The 17,963-nt window shown below is 61.8% G+C and overlaps 1 protein-coding gene across 1 annotated transcript in view; it reads left to right on the top strand.

Annotated features, from left to right (window-relative positions):
* The window catches only part of MAST3 (microtubule associated serine/threonine kinase 3), a 20,177-nt gene extending 3,606 nt beyond the window's left edge, over nt 1-16,571 (top strand). Inside the window, exons 3-28 of the mRNA XM_035348003.1 lie at nt 3,481-3,569; nt 3,732-3,804; nt 3,949-3,969; nt 4,976-5,054; nt 5,551-5,708; nt 7,298-7,373; nt 7,707-7,916; nt 7,997-8,098; nt 8,528-8,660; nt 9,155-9,222; nt 9,389-9,474; nt 9,723-9,931; nt 10,269-10,407; nt 10,516-10,648; nt 10,745-10,910; nt 11,034-11,135; nt 11,301-11,423; nt 11,692-11,801; nt 11,922-12,076; nt 12,228-12,460; nt 12,593-12,793; nt 12,870-13,096; nt 13,190-13,312; nt 13,651-13,787; nt 14,028-14,209; nt 14,321-16,571. Of these exons, the coding sequence (XP_035203894.1) occupies nt 3,481-3,569; nt 3,732-3,804; nt 3,949-3,969; nt 4,976-5,054; nt 5,551-5,708; nt 7,298-7,373; nt 7,707-7,916; nt 7,997-8,098; nt 8,528-8,660; nt 9,155-9,222; nt 9,389-9,474; nt 9,723-9,931; nt 10,269-10,407; nt 10,516-10,648; nt 10,745-10,910; nt 11,034-11,135; nt 11,301-11,423; nt 11,692-11,801; nt 11,922-12,076; nt 12,228-12,460; nt 12,593-12,793; nt 12,870-13,096; nt 13,190-13,312; nt 13,651-13,787; nt 14,028-14,209; nt 14,321-15,222 (4,237 nt within the window). The 3' untranslated portion in view covers nt 15,223-16,571. The remainder of the gene's footprint in view (nt 1-3,480; nt 3,570-3,731; nt 3,805-3,948; nt 3,970-4,975; nt 5,055-5,550; nt 5,709-7,297; nt 7,374-7,706; nt 7,917-7,996; nt 8,099-8,527; nt 8,661-9,154; nt 9,223-9,388; nt 9,475-9,722; nt 9,932-10,268; nt 10,408-10,515; nt 10,649-10,744; nt 10,911-11,033; nt 11,136-11,300; nt 11,424-11,691; nt 11,802-11,921; nt 12,077-12,227; nt 12,461-12,592; nt 12,794-12,869; nt 13,097-13,189; nt 13,313-13,650; nt 13,788-14,027; nt 14,210-14,320) is intronic.
* Nucleotides 16,572-17,963: the final 1,392 nt, after the last annotated feature.

The raw sequence follows: 17,963 nt of genomic DNA, 5'->3' as shown, positions 1-17,963 counted from the left end.
TGGAACAAAGCGCCGCGGTTGCTTAGCGAACGAAGGCGCGGGGCTGACAGCGCCTGCGTCGCTTCGGGCGTGGGAATCGCAGCCGGGAGCTGCCTCGTGCACGGGCCGGGGCCCGTCGGGGACGAGGGGCAGCGAGGATGCTGTCCCAGCCGTCCCAGCACGTGGACGCTTCCCGAGCACGTTCCCCGTGGGGGGAGCCACGCGGAGAGGCGTAATTGCAGGGAGCATCCCAGCGGCCCTCCGGAGATTGTGATTGTGGGCACGGGGTTTGCTCCTCACTCCTTGGTGTTCGTAGAATCCGCTGCAAGAGCGGGCTCCGGCCTATTTTACAGCGGGCGGGACGCGCGCGGTGTTGTTCGGTGTGGCTGAGAGCCCCGTAAGGTCTGAGGAACCCAAATTTCCCGCGGCGGGGATCTGAAACGGCCGGCACGGCGCGGGGCCGCCCGGCTCCTGCGGGGATGCGGCGCGGCGCTGCTCACACCGGCGCTCGTCTCAACACGGCAGCACCGTTTCCTGAGGGAGCAGGAGGTCTCGCAGAGATTTGTCCCGGGCTGCTTTTCTCGGAGCCGTTTGATCTCAGCGCGAAGAAATCAATAAGCACGGACCCGACCCGCGGCGCCACGATGCCCTGCGAGGATTTGGGGTGCCGCTCCCGGGAGGAGGCCTGGTGCTCGTAAGGCAAGCGCCCGACGGGGACAGGCTCTGCACGGAGGCACGAGGTCTGGATCGCCTGGTGGTGGTGCGAAGATGTTCGAGGGCTGTGCACAATCTCACCTTTGCGAGCCGCTCCGCAGCATCCCCCATCGCAGCCTCCATCTCGAGGTCGCGGAGAAGAAATCGCCCTGGGTTACTGGCGTGGAAACTTGGGGTACAGCAGCTTGGCTCAACACGGAGACCAAAATCCCCCACTGGAAATGATTTTTTTTCCAGCAAAAAGGCCCGGCAGGCCCTGGCCCGGCGGTCTGTGGCCCTTCCCCGTGTCGGCAGGCACACGAGTGCCGTGCGTTTGTTGGTGGGGCGCGGAGGAATTTTCTCCACGGCCACGTGAAGGCCGGGAGGGTTCTTAAGAGCTGGGAGCTGAGCCCGACGGCTTGTACTTTGAGACGGCGCCCGGGCCCTTATCAGCCCAACCCTTGCCTCGTGCTGCGCTGGAACCGAGTGCCCGTGCCACCGGCATGGGGTTTGTCCTGCGTGAAGCTCACGGGGTAGGGAGCCAGAAACGCCGGGCAGGATCAGCCCAGGGATTTACCCGGGTTTTTATGCCCCACGGCCTTTCTAGCCCTAACAGCGGGGTCCCTCTGGGCAGCTCGGTCCCGTTATTCACCCCACGGGCGGTGATGAGCGCTGGCTGGCATCTGACACACGTTGCCCTACTGCCCTGGAAGGGTTTAGTCACCGACTCTCTGATCTTTCTCCAAAACACGTCACTTGATCCCGCAGGACAGGAGCAGGATGCCCACGGCCCCGTTGTTTGCCCATCGCCAGCGTTTCCCCTTCCAGCTCGGGACATTTTATGAGTCCGCCTCCGGCCCCGGGGCTTAGCATCACCCCGAGTGCCGGGACATCACACGAGGGGCCGGGTGACGTGTTATTTCGCTCCGGGCTCCGGGGTCACAGCCTCTGTCCCACGCTTCCCGCGTCCTTTGAAACAAAAAAAAGCACTGGATGGTGACAGCCTCGGAGATGCCGTGCGCAGGCAGCGGGTCCCCGCGTCCGAGCGGCTCCGGGGGTGCTGACGGCGATTTTCCACTCCATTTTTGGTAAAACGCACCAAGCGTGCAACTAAGCACCGGGGGCACCGCTGGCGGCACGGGCTGGACCTCAGCCCCGGCTTCCTGCCTTCGGGAGCTTGGTTTTTTAGCCCGAGGCTTACGTGCCACGGAGGACGGGCAGCAGCTGTGGCTGCTGCACCAGGCAGAGCAGGGTTAAAGCGGAGCAAGATGGTTGCGGCAGCGAGGGTGGAGCGCGCGGAAACAGGAAACAGCAGCCTCTGCCTGTGTCAAGATTACTGGAACTCGCTTAGCCGAAGATTTTGTTTTCGCTTCCAAAATGAAACCTCCCGTGCGGGGCTGAGGCGCTGCTGGTGACGGCACCGTGCTGTCCCCAGCGTGGGGTCCCCCACGTCCCCCAGGCCCCTCGTCCCCCAGGGTCCCCTGGGCGAGAGGAGGATGAGCAGATCCGCACCTTGGCAGGGCGAATGTTGTAGTTCTGACTGATAAATGTCTGCTGGGGTTGGCTTGGCAGCGGAGCACGTTGGCTCGTGGCGCCTCGTGCGCCCAGCCGGCGCAGCCGGGTGCTGCGGGATTGGTGCTGGGCTGGGTGCTGGGGAGGGTGCGCGCAGCCGGCGGTGCTGCGGCTTGAGCTGGGTCCTGGGCGTGAGCTGTGAAAGCAAACGGAGGGGCCAGGAGGGTCTTTGGGGTGCTCCCTGCACGCCGGACCTCGGGCAAAAGAGACGGGGCCCCTGTTTTTTGGGGGAAGGATGCAAAAAAAGCGCATCGCTGGGTTCCATCGGCCCTTCCCTGCTAGGAACCGCCTCCCGCTGCCTGTGCTGCTCGTGGCTTTGGGACCCGCGGAGCATCCCTTCGTGCCGGGGCTGTGCTCCCGTGCCTGGCTGTTAAACCACGGCCCGTAACGGGTAGCGTCAGCGCAGCAAGGCAGCTCGGCGCCGCCGTGCAGCACGTGCAGCCGGAGGAAGCGCGGCTGCAGGAACCGCAGCCTGACCTACTTGGTTCAAACGCCGCTCTCGAGCGCGTTGACATTTTCATGGGGATTCGTCCTTGGCCTGGCATTAACAAAACCCACACATCTTTGTCATGCGTACACGAGCTACCCTCGGTGCTCTGCTCTGGGGATCTTCCTGCTCAGCAGGGTGAAAGCTTCAATGGGGCCGGGGGTGTTTTTAAGAGCAGGTTCACGTGGGCTGCGTACGGGCTGCAGCACCCTTGTGGGCAGGCGGGCAGCAAAGCAGCAGGTCCCCGCTTGCAGGGGAAGCCCTGGGCTCGTGGCTTGCAAAAAAGGGGGACTTAGGGACTGGCTGCCCTCCCCCTGGGCACGGGGAGCACGAGGGATGTAGGAACTGGGGGCATTTTCCACGCCGCGCAGCGGGGCTGGCGGTGGCCTGAAGCAACTTGGCATTTCCGTCGCTTCCTCCTTTTAGATCCCTTTTTCTATTCTTGCCCAACAGCCCGCATGCATCTTCCCTCCCAGCAGGCCAAAACCAGAAGTGGGACTTGGATGAGATGGTTTGGCTTCCAAACTGACACCGCCAGGCCCTCTCCAGCAGCATTTCTCTGGGGACATGATCTTCCCGGGGGCGGGAGATCTGTGATTGATGCGGTGACAGCAGCCGTGTCCCCTCGCTGCCACCCGGGCGAGCTGGAGCTGGGGCTGCAAGGGCGCTGCCTGCACGTGTCCGAGCTCGACCAGCCCTGCTTGTGCTTTGCTTTCCCAAATTAATCCCCTTTTCTTTTCCTTCGCCAGTTGCCGAAGCAGCAACAGGAAGAGCTTGGTGGTGGGGACGCCCTCTCCGACCCTCTCGCGTCCTCTCTCGCCGCTCTCGGTGCCGACGGGTAAGGGGAATGCTGAGGCTGGGCATCGCCCCAAATTACCCCGATATTCTAGGGGGCAGCAAGGGACCTGTGGGCGCTGCAGGGGTGTTTGGAGGCTTTTCCAGGAGGGAGCAGAGGGATGGTGTAGGGAATGCTGAGATTAATTCTCCCTTTCCCCTGCAGCCGGGAGCAGCCCCTTGGACAGCCCACGCAACTTCTCCACCAGCACCTCCGTCAACTTCCCCTTCGCTCGCAGGTGAGCTCTGCATCGCCCTGATCATCGCCACCACCCACAACCTGGGGCTGTTCTGTTGGTCTTAATGATTTGTTATTCCTCCCGATTTTTGTTTTGGTTTTGTTTTCCCTGCTGCTGTGACCGATGCTTCCCATCACCCTCCAGCCATGCTCCTCGGACTGACAGGCAAGTTTCTGACAAATACTGGTCAGGGAGAAGGGCTTCGTAGAACGGAGCTGTGTTGGCGCGAGCGTCTGCTCCACCTGGGCACGTCCCTGCTCCCCTTCCTTCTGCCCGTGCCGTGCAGCCCTGGCGGGAAGGTCCCCGGCTGCAGAAGGGCTGCAGGGATTGCTGCGGGAAGAGAAACGTCCCCATTCCCAACCCACCATCCCCCAGCCCCAAATTCCGTCCCGCTCCATTCCTCGTGCTCGAGTTCACGCACGGGGGGCAGACGGATGACGTTAACCCATGGATTGGCGCGTGGAAAAAAGCTGGAGGCTTGTGTTCAGTTTTCATGCTCGTAGTGGAGCAAAAAGCCAAAGGGCTTTGCAGACATCCCCGTGGCGTAGGAGCCAGCGCATCACCAGCTCCGTCGTCCTCGTCCCCTGCATGGTGGCCCTGTCCTGCATGCATGGGAAACGGCGCCGGGAGGTGAAGGGCCTCATCCTGACCCTCTCCGTTGGAAACGTGTCCAAGAGGAAGCATTCGCCTACGTGCGAGCGTTTGCCTTCCTGTTTATAACGAGGCTCTGCTGTCCGTGTGCGCCCTGCGCGGGTTCTTAGGAATCCCGATTTCTCCTAGAGCGAAGTCCCAGAAGCTAGGATTTTGCTCCAATTAAATTCAGATTCTCACTTTTTATTTTTCCCCCTTTGGAAACGGAGCCGCTCGAGTGCAGCGTGTGGCTGAGCAGGGCAGGGCTGTCACAGGGCTGCAGCTGCTGTTGCTTTGGGTTCCCCACCCCAGCAGCGTCCCCATCACAGGGGGCATAGCCCACCTCCCCCGCAGACATGAACTGTGCAAAACCGCCGCTATTTCACCAAATTTTCAGCCCGTTCTGGCAAAAGGCATCAGGGCTTTCTCAGCCGAGCCAAACAGCAGTCCTCTTTCCCATCCTTATTGTTCAGGCTTTATTTCTGCACGGGCATTCACGTGCTTTCTCCAGCGTGCCACAGGCGTGTGCTTGCACTTGCAGGGCTGATGGCAGAAGGTGGTCGCTGGCTTCGCTGCCCTCGTCTGGCTATGGGACTAACACCCCCAGCTCCACCGTCTCGGTAAGGCTGGCGCTCTCGGGGCAGGAGGCGAGAAGAAGCAAAGTGCTTTGGGAGCTGTGGGTGAATCCCGAGCCCCGCAGCATCACGTGCTGTGGCTGCGTCGTGTTTTTGTAATTTTAAGAGAGCAGCAGAGCCCTGCTAATCGCAGCAGCTCCTTTTGCACACTAAAGCTTCGCTGCATCTCGTTGGAGTGTGCACGGGACATGTCCTTGCTGAGAAAGCAGGGCAGGAGCTGCCGGGGATGCCGCAGGTGGATGGGATCAGGCAGTGGACGGAGCCAGAGGCTGGGTTTTGGGGTGGGTGCAGGCAGTGCACAAAGCCCTGGCCAGCTCCTGCCACCCGTGTTGCGCTCGGTGAGCGCAGGAGGTGCACATGGAGTGATGCCCGTCAGTGTTTCCAGTGTACTAAGAGGCTCGAGGCGCATTTTCCCGGAGGGTTTGCTGCTTGCCAGGCACCGACCCGTCTCCTGACCGCCCGTGTCTGTCCTTCCTTGCAGTCGTCCTCGTCCTCCCAGGAGCGGCTGCACCAGCTGCCGTACCAGCCCACCCCCGACGAGCTGCATTTCCTTTCCAAGCATTTCCGCAGCACGGAGAGCGTCACGGACGAGGACGGGCGGCACTCACCCTGCTTACGCCCACGATCCAGGAGCCTGAGGTACAGAAACCACCTGTGCTGGTGTGACGATGCCTAGGGACCCGCTTCTGGCCACTTCTGCCATCTCCTGAGCTCTTCCTGGGCCATCCTGGTCCTGCTTAGCCATGGGGTTGGCCCAGATATGTTTTTTCCCCACGTAAAGGACTGGTAAAACTCCGTGCTTTGCAGCTAGGCTCTGCTTTCCAGCACTCTTGGCTGTCAGGATGTGGCAGAGGACACTTCAGAATGAGATTACTCGGGCTGAGGTTGGGGAAAGCAGCATTTGTTCCAAAATTGCCCTTTCACAGCCTCCTGCCGCATGGTCCAAGGGGTTTTGGCAAAGCTGGGGACCCCAGAGCAGGACCCCAAGTGCTGGCATCTGCTCCGAGGACACTTTATCAGATGTCATGGCTGCAAGGCCAGCGGCCTGAGCTGCCGTTAGGAGATTAACCAGCCTGTTTGTGCGCTCAGCTTTGGAAGCATTACCTCCTTTAACGAAAGCCGAGCACCGCAGGCACGTCCGCACCTCCCCAGCCTGCTCTTAAGAAGCAGGAGCACAGGCAGAGGTGCGGCTCTCCCGGGGCTCCGCAAATTGCTTGGAGGGCTGGGAAGGCGACTTGCTGCTGCTTTCGGCTGCAATTTCATTAAAACCAGATTAATTAGCTGGCAGGTTTGGCAGGTGGTGACCCTTCCAATGAGGAAACGCCAGTTTTGCGATCAGCGCTGCAAAGCACGAGCAGAGGCTCTGTGCTGAGCTGGGGCTCAGCTCCGGAGCGAGCGAGTCGGGGGGTTCGTTATGGCATTTATTACACGGTGGTTAATGAGTCGCTGCCTGCTCCTGCCGCTTGCTTTGCATAATGAGATTACGGCCTTGGTGCTAGTGGCACGAGGAGCAACGTCGGGTGAGGGAAAGGAAAGCTTTCTCCCGGAGGTCCCCGTGTTTGCTGCGGGGAAGGCGGGGATGGGTTGGGATTTCTCTGCTGCTGCTTGTGAACTGCAAAAAGGGCAACAGCAGCCACAATTTGTGGGATCCGGGATGGCTGCGGGTACCCGGCTGCAGTCTCGGCATCCTTCCAGCGGCTTTGTCGTTGCCGTCTCTACCATTGACATCACGGCAGGGGCTGAAGCAGAAACCATGGCACGAGAGGAAGCCGAGGATGAGCTGGCTGGTTGGAGCCAAGTGACTAATGCAGCTCCGGTGGCCCGGCTTCAAAACGCCCGTGGCTTTTCCGGTGACTTGGGTTTGGGGAGCTGAGTCTGCAGGAGGTCGGCGCTCCCAGGGCCCGAGCGCTGCCCTGCCAGGACGTGCGTGGGGCTGGCACCCCCTGCTAGGGATGGAAACGCTGAAGCTGGGGAAGGGGAGAGCTACTGGTGGTTGGAGGCGTGTGGTTTTGGGGGCCCCAGGGACGTCCCAACCAGCGCAGGTGATCCTGATGGTGCTGGAGGTCCTGGCTCAAGGCTGAGCGCTCCGCTTGGAGGGGCTCTAATGGCTTGTGACACCCGGGACAATGAGGAGAGAGCAAACTGCAGCAGCTCTCCGGGGGCAGTAGCTATTTGCATACTTGTAAATGACTCGGTCTCGTAACGCAGCCGGCTTTCCCGCCCCACAGCCCTGGACGGACGAGCGGAACGTTTGATAACGAGGTGGTGATGATGAACCATGTCTACAAGGAGCGGTTCCCCAAGGTAACCCTGGCCTGGGGGGGTCATGATGGCATCAGTGCCCCCGCAGCACCCTGACAGCTTCTCCAGAAAAGTCACTGCTGGAACATGAAATGCATGAGTAGACGTGGGGGGTGCTGGGGACACTGGAGACGTGGGAACGAGCCAGGGAGGCAGGGACACGCGGCTCTGCATCGTCACACGTGCAGGCAGCGGTCTCTGGAGACCCTGGTGGGGCTTCTGCAGGCTGGTCCCCGGTGGGACCAGAGGTTGGAGCTGTAGGAGGTGGCAGCACGAGGCCGGGAGGTGGCACGGGGACACGTGTTCGCAGGCGTCACCATCCCTTCTGCCTCACAGGCCACGGCCCAGATGGAGGAGCGCCTGCAGGACACCATCAGGAATTTCTCTCCAAGCAGCACCCTGCCGCTGGCGGACGGGGTGCTGGGCTTCATCCACCACCAGATCATCGAGCTGGCCCGCGACTGCCTGGCCAAGTCCCAGGGGGCTCTCATCACCTCCCGCTACTTCATGGAGCTGCAGGAGAAGCTCGAGAAGATGCTCAGAGACGTGAGTGGGGGCAATTCCCTGCCCGGCGCCGTCTCCCGAGGCCGTCGGTGACTCCTGGTTTCCGTCCCCTTTTCCGGCAGGCTCAGGAGCGTTCGGAGAGCGAGGAAGTGAAGTTCATCGACCAGCTGGTGAGGAAGCTGCTGATAATCATCTCGCGTCCTGCACGCCTCCTGGAGTGCCTGGTAAGACGCTGCAGCTCCCCGTGGGTGTTTGTCTTCCACGGTCAGTTCCACGGAGGAGGTGGCCCGCTAGGAAGAGCCTCTTCTCTCCACCCTGCTTGGTCCCCCGTGGGAATCGCTGCTCACACGCAGCCTGGGCGGCCGAGATGAGCTGAGCCCATTCTCAGGGTTAGAGCCGTTTCATGCAGGGGAGAGGCCGTTTTTTCCTAGCGGAGCACGGGGATGGGAACTTCTTTGCAAGCCTTCTCACCCGGGTTTTGTTGTGCTACGTCGTGCAGAATTTCTGAAACGCTCACTTTTCATAAGTGCTGTGGTTCCGGCGTTTTCTGAGGTATGCTGCTGGTGTGCATACCGATCATGGTGGAGCTCAGAGGGAAGGTCGGACTTGGCAAAGCCTCACTCCCTGACCACACCGGGTTTTTCCCCATCTAGGAATTTGACCCCGAGGAGTTCTATCACCTCCTGGAAGCCGCAGAGGGACACGCCAAAGTCGGCCAGGGGATAAAGACCGACATTCCCCGGTACATCATCAGCCAGCTGGGGCTCGTCAAGGACCCACTGGAGGGTAAGGAAGAGCTCGGGCGAGGTCTGCGGGGGACCGTGAGCCCCTCCTGCTCCCCGTCCTGCTGCGGCGAGCGCGGACAAGCACCGGGAGGTGCAGGCAGTGGCTGGAGCCAGCTGGGCTGCAGGTCCAGGACGGCAGCCAAGCCTCCAGGCCAGCCCAGCATCTCATTATTGCTCCCAACATGTTCAGCAAAGCAGATTAATCTCAAGAACACTTAATCCATAGGAAGCCAAGGCTTTGGGGGGGGAGGAACCATAATCCTTGAAGAACACGGGAATGACTATGGGAAAAAGAGAACTATGTAAATGTTTGACCTCTGGTTTAACCTCCTAATGCCCCGACCTGAATTTCTCCAGACAATAGCTTGAACAAAGCATGTAGCTAACCCCCCGCGGGATCTCTGAGACTGAAGGGAAGGTGATAGCTGGGGGATTCTCTTGGCATAAAGTGGGGTTGAGCATGAAGAAGGTGAACACCGTCACTGTCTTCTGCAGAAATGGTGCAGCTGGACCACTTCGACAGCGGGAACACCATCACGCCAGAGAACGACGACACCGGCGAGGTGAGCAGGGTCCTACCTGCATGTCCCCACGCGTGTCCCACCTGGCGCCTCCAGCACCATCCTGCTGCTCTCCGTGCCGTAGCTCCGTGCAAATTCCTGCCAGCCAGCAGCATGGGGGCACGGGGAGCACCCACGGGCATGCTAAAACCCCTCTGCCTCTTTCCAGAGCCAGCCTTCGGTCACCGCTCCTCGGAGGAAACCCTGTGAGGGTGACTTTGAGACCATCAAGCTGATCAGCAACGGGGCCTACGGGTGAGCTGGGAGGGCTGGGCAGGCACTGGTGGCACTCCTGGAGCAGCCTTCTCTGCCGCACAGCAAAACAGACCGCCTGGAAGCATGCTCGTGGTTTCCAACCCTTATTTCCACCTGCAGACACCTCCAAGCCCACGTTTCTGACCGTGGCTGCTGCTCCTCCTGCCTGTCCAAGCCCCGTGTGCTGTGGGATCGGTGCTGGAGGTTGGAGAACGTGTTCTGAGGTCTGGTGGCTCACTCTTTCCTAGGGCCGTGTACCTGGTGAGGCACAGGGAGACGCGGCAGCGTTTCGCCTTGAAGAAGATCAACAAGCAGAACCTCATCCTGCGCAACCAGATCCAGCAGGTCTTCGTGGAGAGGGACATCCTCACCTTCGCCGAGAACCCCTTCGTGGTCAGCATGTTCTGCTCCTTCGAGACGAAGCGACACCTCTGCATGGTGATGGAGTACGTGGAAGGTGAGGAGGGCGCTTGGGGTGGTGCAGCGGGGAGGGGGGACGAGTGGAGAGACCCCGATGCCAGCCAGGTGTCTGAGCACTGAGGGTGCCATCCTGATGTCTCCTGCTTTGCTTCGCTTTGGGGAGCAGAGGGAAGCCCCGCTGTCATCCCGAGTCCCACCCTGATGAAGGTGGTGGCTTTCTCACCTAGGAGAACGTTTCTGCCCTGTGCTCGGGCAGAACCACTGCTGCAGCTCCGAGGAGGGACAGGAGGGTCTTGTTGGGAGCCTGCCTAACTCTTCCTGGAGACCCCTCCGTCTTTTCCAAGTGCTCAGGAGCAGCCGTGTTGTTCCCACAGGGGGGGATTGCGCCACGCTGCTGAAGAACATGGGCCCCCTGCCCGTGGACATGGCGAAGATGTATTTTGCTGAGACCGTCCTCGCGCTGGAGTACCTCCACAACTACGGCATCGTGCACCGCGACCTCAAACCCGACAAGTGAGGACGGGGGTTGGTCCCACAAAGGGGGCAGGGACTGGGCTGGGAGGGAGAGGGGCTGCTCCAGGCCAGGAGAGGAGGACGACGAGGTGGTGCCTTCTCTTCCAGCCTGCTCATCACCTCCATGGGCCACATCAAGCTGACGGACTTTGGCCTGTCCAAGATTGGCTTGATGAACATGACCACCAACCTCTACGAGGGGCACATGGAGAAGGACACTCGGGAGTTCATGGACAAGCAGGTACGAGGGTGGCCCTCACTGGCACCCGAAACAGACTCGGGGCCCGGCGCAGAGGTTGGTGCGGAGGTGTCAGCAGCACCGCTGGTTCGAACGCAGGTGTGCGGCACGCCCGAGTACATCGCGCCAGAAGTCATCCTCATCCAGGGCTACGGGAAGCCCGTCGACTGGTGGGCCATGGGCATCATCCTCTACGAGTTCCTGGTGGGCTGCGTCCCCTTCTTCGGGGACACCCCCGAGGAGCTTTTCGGGCAGGTGATCAGCGGTGAGTGCCTGCAGCCGCCGGCACGTTTTGCTGCTCGCTTTGCTCGTCCTGCCCGGCCCCTTGCCCCCGTCTGCTGCTCCCTGCACCCGAGGGACTCTGCACTCATCTCCCCTTTTATTGCAGATGAAATCATGTGGCCGGAAGGGGACGAGGCTCTTCCTGCTGATGCTCAGGACCTGATCACTCGGCTGCTGAGGCAGTGCCCTCTCGAGCGCTTGGGCACCGGTACGTGTGCCGTTTGCTGGTGCGATACTGAACCCAAAGCGTGTCCTGCTGTATTAAGGACACGGTGCAAGGCACAGATCCGTCCTGGGGGAGAGGAGATGGTGCTGTTGGGGCTGGGAGCATTTCGGGGTGTGCTCCCCTCACGTAGATTTCTCTGCCTGCCAGGGGGTGCGCACGAGGTGAAGCACCATGCCTTCTTCCTCCACCTGGACTGGAACGGGCTCCTGCGGCAGAAGGCAGAGTTCATCCCCCAGCTGGAGTCCGAGGACGACACCAGCTACTTCGACAGTGAGGCCACCTCCAGCCCCTTGCCCCCGCAATCCTTTGTCCCCGCTGCAGGGCGGATGCTGCAGCAGGAGATGAAAGTCTCCTGGGTGAACTCTGTCATGTTACACCCTGAGCTAAGTCACAAAAAACAGATGTAATTCTGTTTCCGGACTGCTCGGCCTTAACAAAAGCGTTGCTTTCTCATCCCAAAATGTACTTGGGGTTCCTGACGCCTCCTGTCCCCTCGTGGCAGGACGTCAGCCCTCACCGCTGGTGCTCTTGCTTTCAGCTCGCTCCGAGAGGTACCGCCACTTGGATTCGGAGGACGAAGAAACCAACGATGAGGAATCATCCGTGGAGATCGGCCAGTTCTCCTCCTGCTCCCATCGCTTTAGCAAGGTGCTTGAATCCGTCCTCTAAAACCCCAGCGGGGTTGGTGCGCGGGCGCTCACCCCACAAGCAGGACCCCCCCCCCCCGCAGCATTCCCGCTCTGTTCTGACCGCTCGCCTGTCCCCCAGGTGTACAGCAGCTCCGAGTACCTGGCCACGCACTCCAACCTCAGCCTCTCGTCCTCCGATCGGAGCCACAGCGAGGACAAGGAGGAGAGGGGGGAGCGCTGGGACCGGCACTCGGGAGACGAGGACAGGAGCCGGCTGTCGGGCGCAGAGCCCCGGTGAGTGGTGGGATGGGGACACTGATGTGAGCACGGGGTGTTTCCATCGGATGCTGTCTGTGGGACATGTCCTGGGGTGCTGCAGAGACCCAGGACCACCCTTCCTCGCTCATTTACGGGTGCTCTGCGCCCTCTGGCTCCCTCCCTGCAGACTGCGGTCCTGGACGTCCTGCAGCTCCACGCCCTACACCTCCCAGCACGAGCGCAGCTGCAGCCCCGCTGCCCTGACCAGCACCTACAGCCTGGACACCATGCCCAAGTTTGCCTTCTCCTCAGAAGACGAAAGCCCTTGCGTGGCACCGGCCAAGCCAGAGCGACCCAAATTTGTGCTGGGAGACCCCGACGCCGGGACCAGCACGGCGGTGAAGACTTCGGCGTTATCTGGTGCGTGGGTTTTGGGGGCAGACGGGGTCTCTGATGGTGTTGGGTGGCTCCTCCATGCTCTCCTGAGCCCCGTAGAGGGTCCAAAGGGACCATCCTCAGCCATTTCACCACCTCCTTCCTCCTCCCTTTCAGCTGATCTTGTCAGCCTGAACCGCATCCGCCTGCGGAGCAACAGCACCGGCACCAAAAATTCGGCTCCCCGGGGCTTGGAGCCGGGCAGCAGCCGCCGGCTGAGCAGCCAGAAGGACGGGACGGAGAAACCAAGAACTTCTCCCGGCAGCCGAGTGCCCAAATCTGCCTCCGTCTCGGCCCTGTCCCTCATCATCACGTCAGGTTCGTCGTTGGCTGCTGCAGCCGCCGCGGTCGCCGCGTGGCTTCCCAGGCACGAGCCGCCTTCTTCTCCTTGCAGATGACTTCAGCAGCGGTGCCCTCATGAGCCCCATCTCCCCCCACTCGCTCTCGTCCAACCCCTCTTCCCGCGACTCGTCCCCGAGCCGGGATTCTTCCCTCGCCATCACCAGCCTGCGGCCCCCCATCATCATCCACAGCTCGGGCAAGAAGTACGGCTTCACGCTGCGAGCCATCCGCGTCTACATGGGGGACAGCGACGTCTACGCCGTGCACCACATGGTCTGGGTAGGTGGCCTCAGGGACCGGTGACAGCGGTGGGACACCACGGTGGGAGACGTGGGTTGTGTCTGAGCAAAAGCCTGGCTCTTCTGTTGGCAGAGCGTGGAAGAAGGGAGCCCTGCCCAGGAAGCGGGGCTGAGAGCTGGAGACCTCATCACGCACGTCAACGGGGAGTCGGTGCTGGGCTTGGTGCACCGGGACGTCGTGGAGCTGCTGCTGAAGGTAGGCGCCTCGCTCTGCTCGCCCGGCTTGCTCGGGACCTGCGTGTGGCTGCCCGAACCGGCGCGTCAGGCCCGAGCAGCAAATTATCCCTGACCCTCGGGAGCGTGGGAATCCCGAAATCCGACGGCGCTGGAGACGACGCGGGTCTGATTCTGCTGCAGCGGAGCCACCAGCGCCACGGAGCTGCCACCCAGCAGAGCACAGGGTTTAGCTTCTGGAGGGGTCGGGGGTGGTGTTTGTGAGACGTGGGGCTCGCGGCTGCCTTGCAGACAGCTCTTTGGGGTTGAACCCTGGTGCTTGGGTCCAGCGTGCTGCAACGACCCCTTTTCTACCCGCAGAGCGGCAATAAAGTAGCCCTGCGGACCACTGCCCTGGAGAACACCTCCATCAAAATTGGCCCTGCCCGGAAAAACAGCTCCAAGACACGGATGGCCCGAAGGAGCAAGAAGAGCAGGAAAAGGGACAGCCAGGACAGGTGAGAATAAACAGAAGGGGATAAAATGGCACGTCCCTCTCGGGTGTCCCAGAGCTGGAACGCCACCTGCATGGATGCTCTGGTTCTCCAGTACCACGAGGTCCAGGTGGAGAAGCACAATCCCACCAGATTTAGGTCTGCTGGCTTTAAAGAGAGCTGGCATCAGTGGCTCCAAGGCTCCAAGGGTCCCTGCTTCTCCCCCCCATTTGTGACCAACCTCCCCGTGCGCTTCCTTCCAAGGAGGAAATCCCTTTTCAAGAAGATCTCCAAGCAGTCGACGGTCCTGCACACCAGCCGCAGCTTCTCCTCCGGCCTCCACCACTCGCTGTCCTCCAGCGAGAGCCTCCCGGAGTCCCCCACGCACAGCCTGTCCCCGGGACCCGCAACACCCTGCCGCAGCCCCGCTCCGGACCTGCCCCCAGGTACCAGGACCGCGACACGCACGGAGTTGGGATCCTCTTTCCCCCCCTCCCGGGGGGGGATGGCGGCATCCCCGTCGGTTGGTGACTTCTCTCCCTCTCTCCCCGCGGCAGATGCTGTGTCCCCGCAGAGCACCTCTCCCTCCTCCAGCACCCCCACGTCACCCGCCGGCCACGTGCGCCCCAGCACCCTGCACGGGCTGGCTCCCAAGCTGAGCGGGCAGCGCTACAAGGTGGGACGCCGCAAATCCACCAGCAGCATCCCGCCCTCGCCCCTCGCCTGCACCCCCGCCTGCGCCCAGCGGCCGACGTCCCCGCAGAGGTCCCCGTCCCCGCTGCCCGCTCACCCCAAACCCTCCCACCCCTTCCAAGGCAAGACTCTGTCCCCCCCCACCATCGTGCGGCAAGGGTCGCGGCCGCGCAGCGCCGAGTGCCCCCGCTCCCCCCTGCTCAAGCGCGTGCAGTCGGCGGAGAAGATGGCAACCTACCTGGCCGAGAAGAAGACGGTGGGCGGCCGCAAGCTGGGGCTGGAGATGCCTCTACGGGATGGGGCCGGGGAAGTTTTTGGGGAGGGCGAAGCGCCCGTCCCGCTGTACCCCGGGGAGCACGGCTACGGAGCGGTTTCGCGGCCGGCGGAGCAGGAGATGGTGGTGATGAGGCGCCTGAACCTCTCCGAGCGCCGCGACTCCTTCAAGAAGCAAGAAGCCGTGCAAGAAGTGAGCTTCGACGAGCCGGGAGGTGAGGACGGGGCCAAGAACGACGCCGGGCAAGGCGCGGGCACGGGGCCCCCGGAGCCCAAACCCAGCCGGGTGCCGCAGATCGCGGTGCAGGGCTCGGAGAGTGACGAGCAGGAGCCGGGGGTGGCCGGCTGGGAATGCCAGGCCTCCTACCCCCTCCACCTCTTCAGCACCGACAGCACCGCTGGCATCGCCTTGCCGCGGCGGGACGGCCACCGGCATCACCGGACCTGTGGGGACGGGGCCCCCTCGGGGCTACCGGCACGGGGCATCCCCTAAAACCTCCCCGATCTGGGGCACGTCCCGTGCCGCTGCGCCGTGGGATGAAAACGTTTTTATCGCCAGACCGCGCCGCGATCCGGAGCTTTGCCTTTTGTACCAACTGCGGAGACGCCCGGATCTTTGTCGCGGGCGCTCTCGGCGCGGCGGTGGCGTTTCCCCGGCGGCAGGGCCCGAAACTTTGTGAATAGGAAGGACTCGATGGAAATACTCGGAACTAATTTATTACTTTTATAAGCTAAACAGAAGGCGTTGCAGGGTCCAAGCTTTTCCCGGCCTTTCCCGTGTGTTTCCCGGCCCCCAGCCCCATGACACGACGTTTTCTAACCGAAAGAACCACCAGCTTTTCCCCCGTTTGTTCCCTTTCAGCTGGAAAAGCCCCCAAAATGCAGTCACAAGGCAGGTTTTCCAAGGAGCAATGAAGCTGAGGGCTCCCCTCTGCAGATGTGCATTCAGGGTCGCCTCCATCTCCGTGAACCCCCCCGGCGCCTCCCTGCACCCGCAGGAAAATCCCCCAAATCCCCCAAAACCCGGGTGGGTGCCGTGCCAAGGGCCATGGGGTTCATTTTATAAACACGTGGCGGATGGAGAGGTTTTAATTTTTTTTATTATAATTCTTTTTGACAAAGTCCTGAACCGCTCTGCCAACCCGCTCCATCGCCTTTCCCAAGAGGAACGGGGCCGGGGAGGATGAACCTGGCCCGACCGTTGCTTGGGATTCAGCAATGTGATGCAAATAACGGGATTTTTAGCCTTTTATTATTATTATTTTTCCCTATTATGCCGTGATGCACCTTTGGGCATTCACGGGGTATGGTTGGTGCATTTCATGAGTAGCCAATATTTCCATTTTTCAAAAAAACCACCACAGTATTTCAATTCTTCCCCAAAAACCAGCAACCCAAGCAAGCTCTGCTCTGTCTGTAATTTCTAAATTTCTTCTCCCGCAGCTCTCTTCCCGACGGACCAAGGGCAAGCCCAGCGCTTCCCCCCCAACGTTTCTAACGTTTTCTATGCTCTAACCTTTGCTGCTGCATGCACAGGGCCACGCCGCCGCGCTCCGGCTCCTCGGTGCCATCTCCCACCCCGAAGCGTTGGCTCCGTATTTCACTGGATTATTTCGTGTGCGTGCGGTTCGTGCGAGGCTCTTCCGACAAGGCTCGGCGTTTCCTCCCCTCTGTCTCCCTTTTTTCTTACGACGCATCTTTTGCGGCGTGCCAAGGGTTGTGTTTTCTTTATGGAAAATGTCGTAAAAGCGGATGGGACCTTGTCTTCCTGGGCTGTGCCGAGCACCGGTCTTGTTGTTACCTTCGGGAAGTTTTATGTTGTATTAAACTTGTTCCTTGGGACGTGCTGCGGCACGGGGCCTTGTGAAACGGAGGGGCTGGGGCTGGGAGAGGCTGGATGAGGGCAGGGGGTGGGTTCTGGAGGGGATCCTCGTGCAGTGCCTGGTGCAGTGCCCGGTACCCACTGGTGCAGTGCCTGCTGCAATGCTCAATGCCTGCTGCAGCATCTGTGCAGTGCCCATTGCAGTCCCTGTTGCAGTGCCACTGCAGTGCCTGTGCAGTGCATAGTGCAATGCTCAATGCCCACTGCAGTGCCTGCTGCAATTGCAATGCTCAGTGCCCAGTGCAGGGCCCGTTGCTGTCCCTGAGCAGTGCCTGGTGCAATGCTCAATGCCCGCTGCAGTGCCTGTGCAGTCCCCATTGCAGTGCCTGTGCAATGCCTGGTGCAATACTCAATGCCCATTGCAGTGCTCAGTGCAGTCCCCGTGCAATGCCCGGTGCAATGCTCAATGCCCGGTGCAGTCCCCATGCAATGCCTGGTGCACTTCTCAATGCCCGGTGCAATGCTCAATGCCCGTTACAATCCCCATGCAATGCCTGGTGCAATGCCTGGTGCACTTCTCAATGCCCGGTGCAATGCTCAATGCCAGTTACAATCCCCATGCAATGCCCGGTGCAATGCCTGGTGCAATGCTCAATGCCTGGTGTAGTCCCCATGCAATCAATGCCCGGTGCAGTCCCTGTGCAATGCCCAGTGCAGTGCCCGGTGCACTTCTCAATGCCCGGTGCAGTCCCCGTGCAGTGCCCGGTGCAGTGCTCGGTGCAGTGCTCAATGCCCGGTGCAGTCCCTGTGCAATGCCCGGTGCAATGCCCGGTGCAATGCCCGGTGCAGTGCTCAATGCCCGGTGCAGTGCCCGGTGCAGTGCTCAATGCCCGGTGCAATGCCCAGTGCAGTGCCCCACGCCCGGTGCAGTCCCCGTGCAGTCCCCGTGCAGTGCCCGGTGCAGTCCCCGTGCAGTCCCCGTGCAGTGCCCCACGCCCGGTGCCCTCCCGCCGTGCCCCCCTGCCGCCACCAGGGGGCGCCCCCGCTCCCCACTCCCCCCTCCCTTCCCCCCCCCTCTCTGCTCGGCTCTTGCCGGAGCGGCTCTGCCGAGGGGCGTGGCCCGCGAGGCGAGGAAGGGGCGTGGCCACGAGCCCTTCGGAACCCTTCGGAGCCCTTCGGAGCCCTTCGGAGCCCTTCGGAAGCCTTCGGGGAGGTTCGGCCCCGTCCGGTTCCAATCGGCCCTTTCCGGGGCGGGCTCGGGCCGTTCCGGCGCCGCTCGGGCCCTTTGGAGGCGGCCGCGGGGCCGAGAGGCAGCAGCGGGCTGGAGGCGAGCGGCGGCGGCGGCCCGGGGGGGCGGCGGAGAGGTGGGCACGGGGCAGGGCCGAGGGGACGGCGGGCGGGGGGGGGGGGGG

The sequence above is a fragment of the Oxyura jamaicensis genome, chromosome 28 (genome assembly GCF_011077185.1).
Source record: "Oxyura jamaicensis isolate SHBP4307 breed ruddy duck chromosome 28, BPBGC_Ojam_1.0, whole genome shotgun sequence".
In the NCBI taxonomy this organism is placed as follows: Eukaryota; Metazoa; Chordata; class Aves; order Anseriformes; family Anatidae; genus Oxyura; species Oxyura jamaicensis.
Note: the sequence above shows the minus strand (reverse complement) of the source record. Positions and strands in the feature narration are given on the sequence as shown.